Source organism: Callorhinchus milii, unplaced genomic scaffold, assembly GCF_018977255.1.
Source record: "Callorhinchus milii isolate IMCB2004 unplaced genomic scaffold, IMCB_Cmil_1.0 Scaffold5, whole genome shotgun sequence".
NCBI lineage: Eukaryota > Metazoa > Chordata > Chondrichthyes > Chimaeriformes > Callorhinchidae > Callorhinchus > Callorhinchus milii.
Window position 1 is genome coordinate 352,422 of NW_024704746.1, and position 22,335 is coordinate 374,756.

Below are 22,335 nucleotides of genomic sequence, written 5' to 3' on the forward strand. Positions count from 1 at the left end.
ACCTGTCCGGCTACCTTCAAAGATTTACTGTATGAACCCCAGGTCTCTCTGTTCCTTCACCCCCTTTAAGATTTACTACTTTTCTTAGGCTGCTGCAGATCTCGAGGCACTTACAGAAAATGAAGATTTTCTGAGTTTGTTATCTTTCTTGTGGACATTCTCATCCTTCTAGTGAACAAGACACATGCAGTCTTCAAGATAAAAATATTCCTTGCATTCGATATAGTGCCTTATCATTTTGTCAAAACAGTAGTAGAAGTACACACTGTTACATTATGCTGTAATTGTGTACATATATTTATAGTCAATAACTGCACTAACTAGAGCACCATTTAATATGTTATTTGCAAAGGAAGTCTTATTCCATTGGGTTCCCATTACAAATGAATTCTGAAAAACAAGGAAAATATCACCACACAACAGGAAAATAACATAAATGGATGACTAAATACTGTAGATCTACTTTTTCTGAAGAAAATAAATTAATATATTTTACAAATGTTTGCTGCAAATAAAGTTCCCTTTGGAAAGATTCAAATACCGAGTTTCATTGTAAAAGTCAGTATGCATTTGAATGGTTCATCAGATTATTCTTTTCTCTCAATTGCTTTTTAAGATTTTTACTATTGTTCTGGTTGCCTGAAAAATATTTCAAATCCAATTTTCATTTAAGATCCCAAATAATCATTTGCACATTTGGCTTTCAGTAATACCAGGTGCTAATGTAATGTTAGTACTATTAATTTTATTTAAGTTTGATAAACTAACTTACCTTTTTTAAAAAATTAACCTGCAATTTTTGCCCAATTCACTAAACTTGAGTGATCCCATCTTTCCAGAACACTCACCCAACCATCCCAGCCCATCACCCACCCTACCAATCCCCCCATCACAGCATCAAGCTGCTTTTTAAATTATTTCAGCATTTTGGTCTTTACCATCTTTCCTTACATACACTTCTATGAGGTCCCCTCTGAGTCACATTAATAATAATAATAATCCTTTTATTTGATATAGCACTTTTCACATCGGGAGGACGTCCCAAAGCGCTTCACAGAACACACTGTAAAGTGAATTGACTGTATATTTGTGGGCAAACGCGGCAGCCAATTGCGCACAGCAATGTCCCACAAACTAGATTGAAAAATGACCAATTTTATTATTGTCTTTGGTTTTTGGAAGGATTATTATTAACATTCTCTCAAGACTGAAGAGCCCTGTTTAATCATTGTTCGTAGCTGATTTCTCTAACACTGGAGATCATCCTTGTTGTTCTCCAATTGAGTCAATCTCAATGGAGTATCTAACAAAATGCAAAATACTGCAGTTGCTGGAAATCTGAAAACAAAAACAGAAGTCTCTGGAAACACTCAGCAGGTCAGGCAGCATCTCTGGAGAAAGGAAAGTGAGTCAAAGTTTAGGGTCCATAACCGTTCGTCGGAACCCTTCGTTCTGATGCTGCCTGACCTGCTGATTGTTCCCAGCGACTTCTGTTTTTGTTTTCAATGCAGTATCTGTCCTCTTCCAGTCCCTATTGTTGTGGCTCATGTTAACCCAACTATACATTACAAGTACAATTAGGGCAGAAGTACAGTATTATACCTGTGTGACTTGTAAGGCAATAGTCAACAGCTAAATGTGTTTCCTGGATTAAGTTGGTTATTCACTTCTGGCTGTTTGTGGGATATTGCTGTATTCAAATTGTTGCCACGATAGCCTACAAACAGTCACTACACTTTGTTTTAGAGAAAATTCCATAATGCTTTAAGACGTTTTGACAAATCCAAGTTCAGTATTATATTAACCAATAGACTTTCTAAATTTAATTAAATGAAATCAAATACTATAGGTGAAATTCAATGATTTAGTCATACAAAGAAAAAAAAGGCAAACATGTGCTCCCCCCAATTGCTGAATATCTGTTATAGGGAAGAGTCCAAACCTTAAAACATTCACACCCTTCCTCCAATTAACCCATTGTTTCAGGTGAAACCTTCCAAGTATTCCAACACAGATAGCTTTGTTTCAGAATCCATAATACAGATATCACAATATAATGCCTAAATGGTTTCTTGCCGTTTGTCACACTAGCATTTCACTGCTCACTCTCCTCCTGGACATTCACTTCACTACTTAACTTGGACCATGATATTGAATACCGCAATATGGCTCATTATTCACCCAACAGGTCTGTCGTTCTGCATTTTTGAGTGCATCAATAACAGCCAGCAAAATTTCAGAAGATAGATCATTCTGATTCCCCCCCCCCCCAAATCAATATAACACCCATTATAACTGCGTTAGACATTCTCATTAACTGATAGCTTCTTGTGCATAATCTTTTACACTGTATTTTTCTGTGACTAAGTATTTAAAGACTAGGTTTGGAAGCAGTGGGTTAACTGTGACTGTGTTATTTAAAGTTGATAAGCATCTCCGAACAAAATTTGCCAATTATTTGGATATGGTGAGAAAATCCTGTAAAATATTGGACTATTGTTATTAGCAGATCAAATAGCTAATTTGTCAAAATAAGGTGATTAAAAGACTCAAGTTTAATATTAACTCACTGGGAAAATACTAATGAATGTGTTGGTCCTACTTAAGACTCCTAGCTGTTGAATAAACATTCTTTTCACTCCTCACAGAGCAAACTACATTCCATTCTAGTCATTTTTTTTACTGTGATTCAAATCAGTTTGCTGGTGGACATGAAACTGTACAAGTGATAGAAAGCCAGTGGCTAAACTATGCTTCCATAGGTAATAAAATAATGCCCACATACAATTATAACGGAGTAATTTGCATTTTAAATGCAGTATGTTCATTTCAGGTTTACACATTGAAACAGTGAACATACAAAAGGCCAGCACCATCTGTTCTCAGTAAGGTTTTACCTTTAACTGTACCTAATGCCAAAGTGCGAACTCTGCAGTGATGCATTTGAATTTGAAAAAATGACAATCCCCTTTGATTATTTTCTTGAATATGTCCTATTTGCCCCATTCATCCTATTAACAAAAAAGGTCAAGGATTCCTTCCATCCAAAACATTTTATTTAAAAAAAAAGTCCTGATCTGACTTTCGTTCTAAGCTTTACAGTAGTAAGTTTATATGACTAAGACTTATGTATTAGGTTACCTTTTGATAAGTACCATACACACCAGAATGTCTGAAATGTACTGCTTTCTTGCTATAAAGTAAGAAAACTTTACAAAACCGATCAGTCATTAGATGTGGCAGCAAAAAATGTTGAATATTAAAGAAAACATATGTAAATTTACATATTCGATCCATTGCAAAAAGTAACATTAAAATGTTTTGTTTTATACAGAAAAAGATCTGGCAAATTATCCCTGAGCCTCAATGATATCCAGATTTTGTTTGGGCTTTTAATTAATTTACACTTGGTAAAATTAATTTACTTATAAAAGGCGTCTGGGTTTTTTATTCCATTATCCAAAGCTTTTAACGCTGGGTTCTCAGTATGAAGCATACATTTATTAACCCCCCAAAATATTATAGAATAAGTTTTTAGAGGCTTATATTTAATAAAAGATCAGCTAACAAGCATACCCACCAGACAATATTCGTTTAATTTTTTTTAAATTAACTTCCACAATCAGGGAAAAGGAGAGTGAAAAATTCTCATATTAAACCAATTCCTTCATAATTTAAACATAATAAATTAAATGTGTAAGCTTTATAAAAAAAACAAATTATAAAGAGGCAACTTAATACAACATTTCAGACTTCACTGAAGATCATTTATTACTTCAGGACCCTTTGCAAAGGCTAGACATACAGTATTTTGAAATAATAAATTCTGCACTTTACAAGTTCTTACATGTTAAGAATTAAGCATGAATGATCTTAAAACGTAACACAAAACATAATAATAATAATCCTTGCATTTGATATAGCGCTTTTCACGTCGGGAGGACGTCCCAAAGCGCTTCACAGAACACACTGTAAAGTGAATTGACTGTATATTTGTGGGCGAACGCGGCAGCCAATTGCGCACAGCAATGTCCCACAAACAGTCGTAGATTGAAAATGACCAATTTATTCTTGTTTTGGGTTTTGGAGGGATTATTATTAGGCTCTGTGTGGAGCGAGGAAACGTAGATATAATTCACTGCTTGTACCGTTCCGGTATTTCGGGAAAAACAACGCACTTTTGGAAATACCTCTTTGTGCTTCAACGTTGCTTTTTTGAGGGGCGTGAGGGGGTGGGGTTCCTCGTGCACCATAAACCCGGTACGCTCTTAACCGGGCGGGCACCGCAAATAGTCTTGGAGCTCAATTGGGTGTAAGAAAGTCTTACTTAAACAGCCGGCCAAGGAGACACCTGGGGCTCTGCGACAATCGTCTCACCTGCTGTGATTTGAAGCCACACACACACACACACATAATAAGCCCTGAAGACTTTCGTTCAAAAAAAAAAGGGGTGGAGACGGTTATTTTGGTGGTGAACACATTCCTCCTTGAGGTGGGGGGGGGATTCGTATTTACATTTTCTACTCACTTATTGATCAGAAATATCACACGGATTTGATTATCTACAGATAATATAATATGATGCCCACACCGACTCCCCCCCCCCCTGGGGGGGGGAGTCGGTGTGGGCATCATATTATATTATCTGCAGATTATTAAATTATATTATTCCGATTTAAGTAAACATACCCCCGGGGGGGGGGGGGGGGGTGAGGGGCAGATTGTGTGTGAGGGGGGGGGAAAAAAACTTTTCCCCCCACCGAGAACACCGACGCAGGGATTATATTTTTTTGCTGTGTGTTTTTTTTTCCCCCCCTCGAAAAAAAATATTTTTTTTCTTCTTTCTAAACCCCCACGAAAAAGTTTTTTTTTCCTCTCTCTTCGCGACACCACCGACGTCGGACCGCGGTGTGAAGTGCAGTGAATGGGGCTATATATATATATTTTAAAATAAATGTGAAAATACTTATTTTTTTGCTGTTTAATAGGTGTATTATACACATATATATATGGATATAAAAAAAATTAATACCGAGTGTTAATGGGAGACGGGGAGTTTCGTTTTACGGTCCCACCCGTCGAAAGGGTCGGTTACTCGAGTTTTTTTTAAAAAAAGTTTGTTACTAATATTATTATATTCATATTAAGCTCTAATACGACTCGGCTTTATTCGCGTTAGTGACGGTAGTGACGGGGTTGGTGGCCATTTGGTCCCTTCTTCGACAGTCACGACCGAGGCCACTTTTTTCTGTGCGACTGCGGTGAGGACAAGTCGCGGCGCCCACTCCCGTCCCTCTCCCGTCCCTCTCGTGCAATTTTCAAGTGAGCTTCGCGCTCAAAAAAAAACCCCTAAAGTCCCTTTATATTCGGATTTTTAATTGTTTTTTTCCCGACCGGCGATCCTGCCCAACCCGATATAAACCCAAATAAAATATCCGCAGCGTTTCATTTCAACACGTGTCAGTATCACCACCGTGTTTGCTTGTCACCCCCTTTGGCTGACAATGGTTCCCCACATTCAACAGCGATGCTGTTATATAATAATAATAATAATAATCCTGGCGTGATTCAGCGCCTCGTCACGATTTCGAGACGTCTCCAAGCGCTTCAGCGGATACATTGTAAAGTGGGTGTAGATTTTGTGGGTGAAACGTTAACTTTTTTTTAAAAAAAGTCAATCTTGTGACTCAATAACACGGGGAAGAGTTACCTGAGTTTTTAAGCGCATCTTTGCTCGCTCTCTCCGTGCAGCCCCCGATCTACGTGCTTCGCGCGCTTGAACCCCCGGGGCTCCCGCACCGCACGTGCTCTCCCTCCACACAGATCAATCACACACAAGTAGGGAAAGCAATAGGGTGAGTAATGTGGGGGGGCGGGGCATTTGCAAACCTGGTACACGTTAATAGCAATTAATGAATTGCAATTGATTAAACATAGGGTGAGGCTTTTTTTGGTATGTGTGTGGGGTTTTTTGTATTTGCAAACCCGGTGCAAAGCATTGGCAGACAACGCATACACTTGTGTGTGTGCAAGTCCCGCGCGGCACGTGCCCCCTCGATACACGCCAATCACCCACACGCGCTGTGGGCTGTGCGCGCCCGTGTGGGTGATTGACGTGTGTGGAGAGGGCACGTGCCGTACAAGACTTACACACGCACACACACACACGCGTGCATGCGTCGCCTGCCCCCCCCCAAAAAAAAGCAATTGTATTGCAATTAGTTTGCACCCGGTTTGCAAATGCAAAAAAAAATCCATGCACACCAAATTTTAATTAATTGCAATCAATGCACACACAAAAAAAACACGTAACAAAAAAACTCGCCCTATTTTTTCCCCTGGTTCTACAATCGTCACTTGCAAACATATATATGTGTGTGTATATATATCGGCATCAACAGTTTTAGGTTCCGCGAACGATACAAATGCGAATGTTCTGATCCCAAGAGGCTGGTGGTTCCCGTGTGCAGAGAGCGATGGCTGGGGCGGGAGCGCCAACAAACACACAGGTACTCAGACTCTCCTTATTTATCAGCTCTCGCGCTCTGAGCGTGGGCACGTACACTGAGCGTGGGCACGTACACTGCGTGCGCTGCTGTCCTCCTCACGAGAAGCTGACGGACGTAACAGGTTCACGCTCCAGCACCGAGCGCTGTCCCTCCCCTCCCGCCCCCCCTCTCCCAACACCTTTGAAACCCTAACGGTCACACGTTCCACGCGCTGGTACAAGTGGGCGCGTGGCCAACGGTGGCGTGTTTGAGCGCTTTGTTGCGGGCGGGCGGGCGGGCGCGCGCGCCTCTCCCTCTCGCTGTGCTCTGGCTGCTCCCCGCCTCCCACTCTGAGGGACGCCCGGTCACCGCGGTAACCGCACACGCTCTTTGGCGTTGTTGTGGTGGTGAATTAAAAAAAACCTTTGGGAACTCTGGGATCGCAAATGGCGGACAGGAGGACGGAATTCGGTGTGTAAAGTTTGTTCGTTTTATCTTCTCGTGTATTTCGCGTAAAATAAAATTTTAGAAACAATACGAGTTGCAGCTGCTGCGCGCAATTTATCATCTCTCTCTCTCTATACACACACACACATACGTGTTTTATTCACAATGTCCGTTCTCCAATTTGAAGTACAACCACTGTGGAGACATTGCCGTCAGTCTGTGACTGACTGACTGACTGTCCGTGGCCCCCGCGCTGTGGTGTATGGCAGTCGGGACACGGACGTGCATTCAGCACATTCTCCGGTTACAGATAACGCTCGTTATCACACAGTCGGTGACTTGATTTCTCCCGAATGAGACATTTGAATACTCCCCCAACGTGCGATTGAATTACTGGAATATTTGAATTGAGAATAGCGAGGGTTCGAGTCCTAATACTGTGCTGTTATGTCCCACTGTTCTAATAATGTGTGAAGTCTGTAAAACATAATGTACGATTCAGATTATTTATATATATATATATAGTTCATAGATAAAGACGGATATATTGTAGTTCACTCATGTAGTGTAAGAATTTGAGTAGTGATTGTTTTTATGTTTCAGTGTGTGACATTTTTGCCGTCTTTATTGCTTTTAAATTGTCCACTAACTGAAACCAAGACAATGTTTCGTGGCCTAGATTTACATTAATGCTATTTTCTGTTAAACATGGGAACAAGCATTGTTTTTCCACGTTGTAATAACAAAATCAAAGGTGAGAAAAATCTTAGTTTTTCTTACATGTGTTTCTCACTTTTTCAAGGGATTGGATAGGATACTTCATTGGATAACCAAATTACTATGTCATTTCTATTTATCCTTGTATTTTCCACAATTTATTAACCATCTAAGCTCGAACCTTCCAGGTTTATCTATTTATATACTTTATATATAAACTGAAATCATTCAGTAATTCCAAACAAAAACAAAGTGCTGTGAAAGTACACAATTGCAGGTGTGATATCATTTGTTGAATGAAAACGAACGCTAAGCCTTTTCTTCTGAAGGAACTTTCCTGTCATTGTGACCTTTAACCAAAGTGGGGGAGTCAGTGTTTGGAGAAGGGGAAGTATTCCATTATTCACCGAGAGGTTTTAAGCGTGAAAATATTGAATAATGCTTTGAATTTGGAAACCGGGTGATGCAGCGGGTTAGCCATTTGGAACATACGTTTTGGATAAGTTCTGTGTTTAAGTAGAGCTCCTATGACAGGTTCAAACCTTCCATTCACTACTGTAATTAATGATATTCCCAGCATGTATGTGACTACAGTGAAACATTGCCGATTCAGCACGATACTCTTTGAGACTTTAAGAATGTTTTTTTGGGGGAAAAAAGGCATACACGTGCAGGAAAGGGGTGTCCTAGGAGGAGTTTTTTGACCGCAGAGTATGTGTTCCATTCCTAGTAATGTAATTTTTATTGCCTGCCGTTTAAGGCTGTCTGTTGCTAGGAAAAACGAAGGTCACTTTAAATACAAAATGAAATACAATTAAGTTTACAAAGTCCAGCTTTCTATGAAGTACCACTTTTACTTTTGGATACACCACATGGACCAAAATAGTATATTTTGCTCCTATACATTTACATTTCTATGTAAGATGTTGTAGGTAAATGACTGCTGAGTTAACTAGTCTTTAAAATTCAGTTCATGAAAGCAAGGCAAAATTCCAGATTTAATCATTTTGTTTCAGGTGATTTTAATATGACTACAATAGCATGTGTTTTTAATGAAATACTGGAGCACAACAAATATTTTGTGAAGCACTTTGAGACGTCTCAGGGACATGATAGGGCGCTATCTCAAATGGAAGGATGATTATTATTATTCTGTTATTGAAAATTAATTCATTACTGTAGTTAACCTAACCATTGGAATTGATAAATACATGACTAGAAAAATATTTTACTGACTACCAGTGGTGTAGTAGAAGAAGACGTTTGGCTATATTGTTATGAATGCAAATAATCCATTTTTTCTCTCCTGTTATTGTATATTGAAGTTCATTTTTTGTGGTGGAAGAAGCAATCCTTTTGCAGTTTATTCTCTTTCTGGCAATTTTGCCTGATTTTTTTCAGATTCTAGAGGATTAATTAAATTGTGAATTTTACTTAAGGTTTTTCCTTTCCTTTCAGGTAATGAATACGGGAATGAAGAGATTGTAGTTGGAAATGTTAATAAACTATTTGTCGTTCCCACTGGTTTTTGTGGGCATCCCAAGAAGGGACACTTAATATTTGATGCCTGTTTTGAAAGTGGTAAGTTCTGGAATTTTGAGTAAACACTTCATATTTTCTCTTCCAAATTCAACTTGTTTGTATGATTTCATGTTTACTATATTGGTAGATTAATTGCTTAATTAAATGAACCTTTGATTCTCAATGTTTAGGTGCTGACAATATGTACTGACTTATGACAATAATATCAAAAGGACAAGTCAATTGGTTTGCTAACTTTGCAAACCAATCCAATTGTTCATTTTCATAAATATATATTGCATTTCTGCATGTATAATCTGTATAATTGGAGGTTTACTTATATGTGATTGTACAAAATTCACAGTGAGGGCACAGTAATGTGTCTAACACTTGGAAATGAAAAGTGGGAAATATTAAACTAAAACATGCTAGAAATTGACAGTAAGTTGGCCAACATCTGAAAAAGAAAAAAAAGGTTCAAGTTAACAGTTTGAAAATGATGTTTAACTCTTCAGGTTTGTTCAATCTGATTGCCTCAACTGATATGCGTGTCAATGTCAACAACTTGCATTTATATAGTGCCCTTCACGTGGGGTAGTGTCCCGGAGAGCTTTGCTTTGGTGGAGGCTGACGCCGAGCCAGAGGGGGAGGGAGGGGCGTGGTGACTGTAAGCACATTCAAAACGGAAGGTCTTTAAGTGGGATTTGAAAGTGGGGAAGGAGCGGGCAAAGCGGAGGGATTGAGGAAGAGAGTTCAAGAGTTTGGGGGGCATAATGGCTGAAGGCACGGCTGCTGATGGTGGAGGGGACAAAAGGGAGGCCAGAGGCAGCGGGTGGGGAAGTGAAGGGGGAATAAGCATATCGGATAGATAGGGAGGTGCGAGGGCACAAAGAGATTTGAAAATGAGTAAGAGGATCTTGAAATCGATCCGTTCAGTAATTGGGAGCGAGTGGAGCCTGTCAAGGACTGGTGTGATCGTGGTACGCAGTTTTGTGCAGGTGTGTATCCGGGCAGTGGAGTTTTGAATTAATCGAATTTTGTGTAAGGTGGAGCTGGGGAGACCATTGGAATGAATAGTCCAGCTGGGTTGTGAGTTACGATGTAGGCAGACAATGTGACTGAGGTGGAAAAAAGCGGTCCTGGTCAGGAATGGGTATGGGGTAGAAAGGAAAGCAGGGGATTGAACCTGACGTCTAAGTTGAGCTTAGAATTGTCGAAGGGTCCAGTGAGTTTGAGGGAGATCTTGGGGAGGTTGAGGAGTTCTGACCTGCAGGAAAGAAGGCGTGCTTACGGTCACCTCCCTCCATGTGCCCGTGGCTCGACGTCAGACTCAGCCACTGTCAAGTGCTCTGGGACGCTACCCAGGGTGAAATGCATATATAAATGCAAGTTGTTGTTGTTGACATTAACACTCAGTTCAATTGAGGCAATCAGGTTGAACAAACCTTAAAAAGTTGAGGGTCATTCTCAAACTGTTGACTTGAATTTTTTTTTCTTTTTCAGATGTTGGCCAACTTGCCATCTTGCTGACATTCAGCTGCAGGAAATTTGCTCTCATCCAGGCCTTGATGTCAGTCCAACAAGCTGACAGGACATCAGGGGACTGGGAGTCGCAGTTGGAGGAGGAGGAGAAGTAGATTTAGTTGTCATCCACATACATGTGGAAGTTGACCCTATGTCTGCAGATGACATTGCCAAGAGGGAGCGTGTAGCTAAGGAAAAGAAGGGGGCCAAGGATGGAGCCTTGGGATACCCTGCGGGTGACTGGGCGGGAGGAAAAAACGTTTGCCGAGATGTATTGTTGGCGGTTTGTTAAGTAGGACTCAAACCATGCGGTCCCACTGATGTGGATGAGGGAGGAGAGTTAATAGAGGAGGAAGGCATGACCGACTGTGTCGAATGCGGCAGAGAAGTCCAGGAGAACGAGGAAGCAGAAGGAGCCCTGGTTACACAGAGAGAGAGGATGTCATTTGTTTCGTTGACGAGCACTGTCTCTCTGCTGTGGGCGAGGCGAAAACTGGATTGGAGGGGTTCGAGTCGGGAGTGGACGGAGTGGTGTGAGCGAAGTTGATTTGCAACAATATGTTCCAAAACTTTGGCCAGGAAGGGCAGGCTTCAGAGGGTCACAGAGAGGAGTTTCAAGGAGAGCAACTGCTACTATGGCACATGTAAGGACTACCTTGAACCCAGAGTCCATGTTGTAGATAACTATTTGATACAATAAATTATATGCTGCAGCAAAATTTTCTTTTTATTATGCCTTTGTTTGGTGCAACAAAAGATGAGGACAACAACAACAAAGTTACATTTGTATAGCACCTTTCACGTAGGGAAGATGTCCCAAGGCGCTGGATAGTCAGTGTTTCAGACCCGAGCTGCGGTCGGGATTGGGGAGGTGGAGGGCAGGGTCTTGAGCTGGGTCTTGAAGGAGGAAAGGGAGTGGGCAAGGTGGAGGTACTGCGGGATGCAGTTCCAGAGGGTGGGGGCAGAGTGGCAGATAATTTCAGTCATTTGCTATGCATAATTATAATCAGAAGTACAACAGCAAAATTACATTTATAGAGTGCCTTTCACGTCGGGAGGATGTCCCAAAGCGCTGAACAGTCAGGTGTCGGGGCCCAAGCATGGGGGAGGGCTGGTGTAGGGGTGTGGGAAGGCAGAGAGGTGGGAGAGAGACCAAAGGCATGGTCGAAAAGAAGGAGGCAAGGGAGGAAGCGATGTAAAAGGGATCGTGGGATGGAGTTCAAGAGTGTGGAGGCAGAGAGGCCGAAAGCTTGGCCACTGCTGGTAGGGTGGGTCGGGTGGGAGACCTGGAGCAGCCGGAGTCCGATGAACGGAGGGAGCAGTTGGTCGGGAGTCAGCAGGCCAGAGAGGTAGGAGGGGACAAGGCCATGGATGGCCTTAAAGGTGAGGACGAGGATCTTGAACTCGATCCTCTGGGGGATGGGAGCCAGCGGAATCGGGTGAGGGTGGGAGTGATGGGGTCACAGCATGGTGCGTGAGAGTACACGAGCTGCAGAATTTTGGATGATCTACAGCTTGTGAAGGGAAGAGTTGGGAAGGCCGATGAGGAGGGAGTTCCAGTAATCAAGCCTTGAGGTGACGAATGCATGGGTGAGGGTTTCAGCAGCCTGAGGGGTGAGGCTAATAATAATCGTATAATAATCCTTGCATTTGATCCACAACTGTGAAGTGCTTTGAGACTCTAACAACAACAAGTCTACATTTGTATAGCATCTTTCACGTCGGGTGGACGTCCCGAGGCGCTTGGGTGTCCAAGCTGGGGTCAGGGAGGGCGAAGGGAGGGGAGGGAAAGGGGGGGTGAACGATGGCATGGTTGAAGAGGAGAGTTTTGAGGCGGGACTTGAAGCAGGCTAAGGAGGGGGCGAGACGGAGTGATTGGGAGATGGAATTCCAGAGGTTGGGGCACGTGGCTGAAATGGTGAGTTGGGTGGGTTGGGGCACGTGGAACTGGAGGTAGCGGGTGGGTTGGTAGGGGGTTAGGAGGTAGCAGAGGTGGAGTGGGGCGAGGCCATGGAGGGCTTTGTAGATATAGGACCAGGATCTTGAACTGGAACCTCTGAAGGATAGGGAGCCAATGGAGGCAGGCGAGAATAGGGGAGATGGGGTCACGGAGTTTGGTGCGGGAGAGGACACGGGCTGCAGAGTTCTGGATTATCTGCAGCCTGTGGAGGGAGGAGTTGGGAAGGTCAACAAGCAGGGTATTTGCATAGTCGAGCCTGGATGTGATGAAGGCATGAACAAGAGTTTCAGCGGAGTTGGGCGATGTTACGGAGGTGAGGGAAGCAGACCGGGTCATGGTTTGGATGTGGGGAAGAAAAGACAGTTGAGGGTCGAACAAGACACCTAGCTTCCTGACTGGCTTGGTGAGTTGTAGTGTGCAACCATGGAGGTTGATGCTGCCAGAGCCTGAGGTGCGGAGGTGCTGGTGCGATCCAATCAAGTGGGCCTTTAAGGCGTTATATCAAATACAAATATCATCATTATTATTATACCTGTGTTCTCGCATGCCTTGCAATTCTATTCAGTGAAGAGGTAACTTATTTCATGCTCATGGTAGTTTCACATTGATTAGTTTACTCATGAACAGTAGGTATCTTAGGACTGATCAGAGGAAACTGCAGCATTTCTGCCTGTTCACAAATTGTTTCCCTTGCATGAATAATTAATTATTTTGTTAACCTGTTCTGCTTCCCACCAGACTATTATCCTTTAACTTATTCCCCTCTGCACTCTCCTTTAAATCATTTCCTCCAGATATTGCTGTTATTTGGAGCAATCCTATAATAATATAATAATAATCCTTGCATTTGATATAACGTCTTATCACATCTTCGAGACGTCTGTAAAGTGAATTGACTGCATATTTTATGGGCAAAATGCAAATATCAGTGTCTCTGTTAAGACAACTGACAGTGGATTTGCACTCAGCTGTCCTATGCACAACTTTCATGTGATCCTACACCAACACATAGTGAAATGTTTGGAATTAAGAAACTTATTTCTAATAATTTATAATTTACTGTCTTGGAAATAATATACTACAGAGTTACACTTGTTTGATACAGTAATCAGAGGTTTTGAAAGTAATACTATGGAACAAATACGTGCCAAAGATTTTAAAAAACACATACGCAGGTCTATCTATATGAAACTTCACACATAGAGTGTAGATTTACAAGGATGTTGCCAAGGATGAGCAGATACAGCTATAAAGAAGGAAAATAAATAACATTAATAATCTTTGCATTTAATATAGTGCCTTATGTTGTTGAGACGTCTCAAAGCGCTTCACAGAATAATCTGTAAACTGGAGTGACTGGATTTTGTAGATTGGATAGTTTGGAGCTTTTCTCTTTGAACATGAGTTGATACAAAGAAAACCTGCTAAAGGTGTTCAAGATTATGAAAGGATTCTATAACTTGTTTCCACTTGTTGGTGAGTCCAAAATCAGGGACATAAGTATATATGCAAGAAGCAGATGTAAAAGGGAGTTTAGGATGAATTTATTTATGCAAAGGGTGATGAGAATGTGGAACTCGCTGCAGGAAGCTGTGGGTGAAGCAGAATGCATCAATGAATGCAACGGAAACTTGATACTTACACGAGGGAGAAGGGTCACAGAGGGTGTAGTAGACTTAAATAGGAGAGTTGGAGGCTCGTGTGGAGCATAAACACCAGCACAGACTTTGGGTTGAAAAATGGTCTGTGTTTCTAGTGTCTTCTTTATTTCTTGTTGAACAAAATACTACATTAGTTATGCTTTTAAATCTATTCATTTTAGTCTACTTTATAGTTGTATCTTTGGGCTGCTTTTAGCTGTTTTCTCTCTGAACACTCCTGTATATTTAATTTGAATCATGTTGCTTAAGGTACACAGGGTAAAACTGGCTAAAATGCAAATGGACAAATACTCTGCTCTGTGTATATTTTGCTGAGTTGTTGGCATAACTGAAAAATATTCAAAGTTAATAAATGAAACTTGCCCACAGTTTAGGTAGCTGTGGCAAGCAGTTGAGACTGGCAAACTTGTTCAGGAGGCTGCAAACATTGACCCAGAAAGTATAGCATTTGTTTTGTAATTAAATGAGAGAAAGAAAACACTAGCCATATTATCTTCAAAACCTTTAAATGAAGATATTATGACGGTGTTATTTATTTTGTTTTGTTAAGAGTGCCTTTTTAGCATGTAAAATAACAGTCTTTGTGTCATTTGCTGCTGATCTTATTTCTTTTTGTTTAGTTATTGGTGTATGGGATTTTCTGCCAGGGGAATGAATTAAACTGTACCACAATAACAATTTAAACTTTCCTTTGCTGTACATTCTAATATTCTACATAGTCTTTCTCAATATATTTATTTGGCCTTCAGGCAAATTCTGGAAGTATTCATAAATTTTAATTAATTGAACTAAAGGACTTAAACATTATATTGGAAGGAACTCTTAAAATGAAAGTGACCCTCTTTATATCTTTAATGGCAAGTTATTATAATAATAATCCTTGCATTTTATATAGCGCTTTTCACGTCTTCTCAACGTCTCAAAGGACTTCACAGAACAGACTGTAAAGTGAATTGAGCGTATATTTGTGGGCGAAACGCGGCAGCCAATTGCGCACAGCAATGTCCCACAAACAGTCGTAGATTGAAAATGACCAATTTATTATTGTTTTGTTTTGGAGGGATTATTATTAGGCTCTGTGTGGAGTAAGAAAACTTGCCCAAGGTTTCCCTGCCTGGAATTGAACCCAGGTCTCTTGCTTGCAAGGCGAGTGCTCTAACCACTGAGCTACAGGACTCCAATAAGTTATGTGGTTTTGGCCAGCGTTGCCCCTGCACACACTCTGTGGTCCCCGAGCCTTGGCTCTTGCTAACCTGTGCCTGGTGTGGCAGTGTGCGGCCCTCTGGGGAGAGAGTACGCATTCCAATTCTAATGAAATAATCTATGTGGAGTCCTGTAGCTCAGTGGTTAGAGCACTCGCTTTGCAAGCGAGAGACCTGAGTTCAATTCCAGGCAGAGGGCGAAACCTTGGGCAAGTTTCCTTACTCCACACAGAGCCTAATAATAATCCCTCCAAAACAAAACAAAAAACAATAATAAATTGGTCATTTTCAATCCACGACTGTTTGTGGGACATTGCTGTGCGCAATTGGCTGCCGCGTTCGCCCACAAATATACAGTCAATTCACTTTACAGTGTGTTCTGTGAAGCGCTTTGGGACGTCCTCCCGACGTGAAAAGAGCTATATCAAATGCAAGGATTATTATTATTATTATTATTATCACTGGAATTTCCATGCGTAGGATCTCTGTTAGGTTTGGATGCTCTTAGGCATGATTATAGGTTTCTGCATGCGTCAGACACCTGGCTGACCCAAAAAATACATACAATATAAGAAATAGCTACAGATCAAATTATATATCTCAGACTACTGTACTCAAAGGATCACCCTCAAAGGGTTGAGGAGTTGCAGTGTACATTTTAGACCATAAAGAATCTTGGCAAAGTGTCTTGCTCTAAGGGCAATTTCCCCTTGTTTGAATGCTGAGGGAGGGATTGGTCCATTACAGATTTATTAAAATAGGTATTAAAATACTTTTGAATATAATATCTTGTAATTTAAAATGAATCAATAACTTCATTGAGATAGAGAATAGAAATCCAAGCACAGAATTTCATTGCACCTACTTTCTATTCCCTTTGAATTTATAATCCAAGAATAAAATGCATTATGCAATTATCTCTTTTTCACTGCGAAGCCTGCAATTTATCTGGTTTATCTATTGCCACATTTCTTAGATAGAATGGAACATTTTATTAGTGTAGTCAGAAGTGTGTTAAATATGGTATTTGATTTTTTGTTTCTTGAATTGATGAAAGAATGTTTATTTTTTTGTGTGTGGGTGGGGGTAGAAACAAATCCAATTGCATTTTGTATCTCAACTTTAGAAAATACTGAACAGACAGTATCATTTTTGTGGTAAACTAAAGTATTGCACCATGATAAAATGTTGCACCATGCTACTGTGCATAGACCGATATGAAGAAATTTCTGTCAGTTGAGTTGTCCTTGGTGCTGAATTGCATTTTGCATTTGAACACAAAATAACCGTTTTGCTCGGGAACAAAATATGGAGACTAATCTCGCCTGTCAAGTAGATAGTGTTGTTTAGGTACAGTATTTCTCAGAATAGGTAGTGGCTACTGCATGGCAATTTTGAGCATTATATCTCTCTGCAAAAAGTCTAAGTTGACTGCAGTGTTTGGGATTTGATTTATGACCTTCTGCCTCTATTGCTGATCAGATTGTATTCTGGTTTAGCATGAGAAGGGCTAATTACAAAAGTGTCACAGTGGTAGGTTGTAGGTTTCACACTGTGGTAAGTTTGCTGAGTGACAAAAAGGCATCTTAATGGAAAATGACTTCAACCAGGCTTTCGAACATGGAAGCGATACACATAAGACACCAATGATAGAGTAATTCATTTTCAACCAGTTTTGATCTTCTAAACACATTCCTTCATAAGATCTGCAATTTTTCATCTCTTATAGTGAGACAGGTATGTCACAGGCTATTGAAAATAATGAAATCCCCAAACTTAAGCTGTCTATTTTGAAGGTCTGTCCATTTTTTTTTGTTTAAGGAAGGGGAATTTTTTTGTTTTCTATGGATCACAAAATTATGAAGAATGTTGCCATTAAATATGTCCTGTATCCAGTCCAATAAACAGTTTTGGGGAACTGGGCCCAAAAAAAGATCAGAAAACACTAGATCTGCTATGGAGTCCTGTAGCTTAGCAGTTAGAGCACTCACCTCGCAAGCGAGACTTGGGTTCTATTCCTGGCAGGGTAAAATGTTGGGCAAGTTTCCTTCCTCCACACACCTCTGTTTACCTAGCAGGAAGTAGCAACCCGTTTGTTAGTTAATTTGCTCATCGCTTTTCCAGGGATAATAATCCTTTAAAAAACAATAATAATTTGGTCACTCAATCAATGACTGTTTGTGGGACACCAATGTGTGCAATTGGCTGCCACGTTTTGCCCACAAATATGGAGTCAATTCACTTTACAATATTTTCTGTGAAGTGCTTTGTGACGTTTAGAAGTCATGAAAAGCATTATATCAAATGCAAGGATTATTATTAATATGGTAAATGATGTTTGTTATGTGCCACTATATATATTACAGGAGTAATGTTGTAACTCGACTTTAAGAGTTAATTTATTTCTAATAGTCTAGCTGATATGAGAGATGGTGGTTATGCTTTATTTCTAGCAGAATTAAGAAATCTTTTTTACTTTACAGATGAATATATTCTCAATAATGTGTTTAACGGGAGAAATTAATTGCAATATATTTTACAATATTTCATTGTTGTATTTCAACTGTTCATCAAATATTTGTGATTTGTTGCAACTCTTAAACCAAATTCAAATGCACAAGAACCTATGGGTGTTAAAAGCTGCAGTTGACCTTTTGTTGTTAAACTGTGACAGGTGCAAGTCATTTTCTCAAATGGTGTTAATTTGACTGCCAGATAGTATTGAAACCTGCAATTTCTGCAGCCATAAGCAAGTAAGGAACATCTGAACTGAATAATAAGATATTTCAACAAATGTATGAATTTTTCTCCTTTTTTGGTGGTTTCTCCATTAATGTTTATTAAGATGGTTGAAGCAGGATTCTGTGGAAAAACAAGAGTTCTGAGGGAGTCTGTATGCAAAGAACGGCATGTTATTATAATAGGTGTTCTTTTCTGGCAAACTAATTATGAACTAATCATGCCCAGCACTGAAGTGTGTTTCCTTTGGGACCAATAACTGTAAATAAGTACCGCTGCAGGCTAGCTGATAAGTTCCTCATCTCTAGATAAGGCTTCTTTCAGCAGCTTCTTTGACCTTTCATTTTGCTTGAGGCTTATCTGGGATCCTTGAGGTGTCTCATCTACGTTAAAAATGTATTAAATAGTTTATATTTAAATGGTCGAATCTTTCAACAGTCTGATTTGTTAAATATATTTATGACCTCCAGTCTAAAATAATTAATTGGCATATTTCCTATGTCAGCAGCTTGAGTATTCTGTGTTATGTTATGTATATCGGAGGCCGCAGTGACATTTGCTAAATATGTCCCAAGTGAGGATAACTGGTGAGTGGCGGTAATAGATGCATTATAGTAATCTTCTTTTAAAGAAAATATTTGTCTCCATTCACAAGTGATGACTTTTTTTGTGAGGTATAAAATGGAATTTTACTTTTTTTTGGTAACTACACTACACTACTGCAATGTGTGTGAGTGTGTGTGTGTGAGAAATATATATCCCTCGTGCTCTCTGATATACAAAATAGTCAGGAGTGATGATTTATTCCAAATATTAAGAAACATGCCTTCAGCAAGAATAAATTATAACTTTAGTCACCTTCTGTAACACATAACATTTTACAATATGCACTCTACTCTTAATAAGATTAAAAACCGTGCTGACTGTCAAAAGCAGTTCTTGAATGATACTCATTTGAAGGTTATAACTCTCATGAGTGACCTTTATGGTCACATAATTCCTAGGAGCCATTTATTTTACCTTTGTTCCAGTTTTTTTTGCCGATAGACTATTCTTATTTACAATTCTCATGATATTCTTTCCCTTTCTTCCTTGATTCATTTTATAAGTTTCTTTTCACAAGTGTTTGGCTTAGTACTTATTTTTCAAGAGTAGTTACCTTTCACAGAACTGTATATTTTCTAAGATTTCCTCTTGAATGATATTGAAAAGATGATAATGAGGTTATGAAACTACACTAGAATGGATAATTGTGTTATGCTTGGTAATATGCTTTTTAATTATAAAAAGTTGGGATAAACAAGTCCTTTTTTGTGTTTCACAGGAAACCTAGGTCGTGTGGATTACATCTCAGATTTTGAATATGACTTGTTTATCAGACCAGATACTTGTAATCCTCGTTTCAGAGTTTGGTTTGACTTTACTGTAGATAATGTGAAGGAATACCAGGTAAGTGCTGAATTACTTGGTTACAAGGGTACTCTTGTATAGCAATATAGATTAGCAATATTTTGTTTTCGTTTTCATATTAGGAAAACCACATTTGAACACACATCTTCCCTGCTATATAATTAACAGTGAAAAATAGAGTGCTGCCCCATTATAATATATTTTTTCTGTCCCAAAATAAGGTGTAACGTGGTTGAAGTATGGACCAACAGTTTATTTTAACTTCCTGTTCTAAAAGAAATGGCTAATTTTCAGATCACCATGAATATCAGTTCAGCAGGTGCAGGATAGAGGAAGTGACAGCAACGTGGCCTGAAAGTTGGCTTTTTTTTTGGAATACAGGAACTGGGTGTTGCCTAGGGAGTGAGCTGACTAATGCAGTTTAACCAGCTATTGTAACTAGGGGTTGCAATCCTGGTGTTCTTCCTAAATCCCGGGATTTTAATGCCTGAAATCACTTAATCGTGAGTTACTAAATCTTGCAATACCGTTCTTCAAGGTAAGCCTCGCAAGCCTATCCCAGTGTGTTAAGTAACTAAAGGTGAACAAAAAGTTATTGGCTGATTTTGCAACTTAGTCGCTATAAGCCACAGGAATTTTTTATTCAAAAATGATCTCTTTGAAGTTGACAAACTATTTAAGATGCTGGCTATAAAGAGCATCCTCTCTTGGTGCATTGTTGGAAGCTGTGTATAGGGCTTTGTTCTCTTGTGAAGTTGGGAGGCGGTGAAAGAGCAAGAGAGGGTGAGAGTGAATGAGACATGGGACCAGAAGCCACCGGTTTTGGTCACGCTGCAAACTGGAGAAACTGTGGGAGTAACATTTCTGGCAATTAAAGTAAGTAAACCCTGTTTCCTTAATACAATCCCCAAATACCTATGATTCGCATTTACAAATCCTGGAAGCATCATTAGCATACGGGACCTGGGATTGGGATTTCCAGGATTGCAAACCCTAGTTGTACCTCGTTAAAGTGTGGTTATAAAGGGGCTCCATTGTATTTATAAATAATTTCATCAGCATATTGACATATCAAACATTCTTGCATTTCACTGAGGAAGTTCAATTTATTCTGTTAAGGAATTGACTTTTATTTTAATATAAAAATACATCTGTGTGAAACATCCTATATCCTGAAGTGTTGAATAATAGTGTTGAATTGCTTATAGAGCACTTGAATGGTGCCAACTTTAAATGAGTAGGTTTGATTGCATAACCTACAAATTATGAGGTGTAAAGTTCTGTTTATACAAATTGGTGAAGAATCTAAATTGCTTTCATTTTATAACATTCATTTAAAATCAATAAAAATTAAGAAAGAAAGACCTGCTTGATGTTCTGAGTCAGTGTGCAGGAATAGAGCAATTGCACGATGATTCAGCTATATGTGGCTCTTTGCTGCAAGGACTGTGAGGCTGTAGGCCTGGAGGAATATGGGCCTTTTAATTGTATTTTACTTGTTGTTAAATGCTTAATATTATTTCTACTTTTAAAGCAACCACATATATTTGTTTATATTTGTCTCACACTTACCTGCCCATCTTATTTCAGAGAGTATTTGGCTTAGGTTGGTGAGACCCAAAATTTGGGGATCTCAGAGTGTGAGTTGGGATACTGTTGGAGTTCAACCAGCTAAAACTGTCTGGCAAGCTTTCTTCTGCTTATCTACCTAGCACCACCCATTGACTGGTCTGCTTTTGACATCCTGCCAGTGAGGCAGGTTGGCTGGTTTGTCATGAGGATTCGGACCTACCTATCTCAGAAAACGGACTACCGAGATTGTCCCAGAGTGTTGACTTGATTCTGCTATCCCACTACTAAACGTGCCAGTTCAGCTCTAGAGACTGCTTACATTCCCCCACACTAGTCAATACAGAAATGTATGAAAACATCCGTAATTGGTTCAATTATAAATTTACTGATTATTGTGTGTGTATATAGAATATAATTGACAGTAAAGGGTCAGCTTGGCTCAGTGGTAGCACTCTTACCTCTGAGTCAGAAGATTTTGGGTTGAATCATGTTGGGATTTAGAATCGCTTAGTCTAAAGAGACACTTCAATGTGGTGCTAGGGGCATGCTGTATTGTTGAAAGTGCCGTGGACATTAAACATTCAATGGCACTAACTGAAAAGAGAAGGTAACTTCTCCTGGTGTCCTGGCCAACAATCCTCCAAATAGAATTGGTCATTCCCACCATGGCTGTTTGTGGGACATTGCTGTGTGCAACTGGCTGTTGCGCTTTGCCCACAAAATACAGTCACTGCACGTTACAGTATATATTCTGTGAAGTGCTTTGAGATTGTATATCAAATGCAAGAATTATGTTGTATTACAAAGCATTACACAGTTATATACAATATTCAGCCACTTCTAGATAAACAAAGCCAAAATATGAAACTTCATATCTACATCTAAATCAGTGGTGGCCAACCTGTGGCCACCACTGATTTAGATGTAGGCTGGAAATTGCCATCAAGAAGCATTCCCCCGAACATTTAATTTTTGGCATAAATCAAGAAAATGTATTTTGTTGGCCGACCATAAAGGTTGGACATCACTGCTCTAAATCATCTGTTTTGTAAAATGAAGGACTATTTCATCCTTACTCTTCTTTGTGAGCATTT

General features: G+C 39.8%; 2 protein-coding genes across 7 annotated transcripts in view; one reads left to right on the forward strand and one right to left on the reverse strand.

Moving 5' to 3' along the window:
* The window catches only part of elavl4 (ELAV like neuron-specific RNA binding protein 4), a 39,850-nt gene extending 34,030 nt beyond the window's left edge, over positions 1-5,820 (reverse strand). For both annotated transcript variants that reach the window (XM_007903656.2, XM_007903654.2), the window contains exon 1: positions 5,711-5,820. In XM_007903656.2, the coding sequence (XP_007901847.1) occupies positions 5,711-5,728 (18 nt within the window). In that variant the 5' untranslated portion in view covers positions 5,729-5,820. The remainder of the gene's footprint in view (positions 1-5,710) is intronic.
* Positions 5,821-6,821: 1,001 nt separating this feature from the next.
* Positions 6,822-22,335, forward strand: part of agbl4 (AGBL carboxypeptidase 4) — a 300,075-nt gene continuing 284,561 nt past the window's right edge. For 2 of the 5 annotated variants that reach the window (XM_007903659.2, XM_007903660.2), the window contains exons 1-3: positions 6,822-6,959; positions 9,111-9,233; positions 19,584-19,708. In XM_007903659.2, the coding sequence (XP_007901850.1) occupies positions 6,935-6,959; positions 9,111-9,233; positions 19,584-19,708 (273 nt within the window). In that variant the 5' untranslated portion in view covers positions 6,822-6,934. Of the gene's footprint in view, positions 6,960-9,110; positions 9,234-10,871; positions 11,342-19,583; positions 19,709-22,335 lie in introns of those variants that run through there. The other 3 variants (XM_007903665.2, XM_007903663.2, XM_007903664.2) reach the window with 3 other exon arrangements.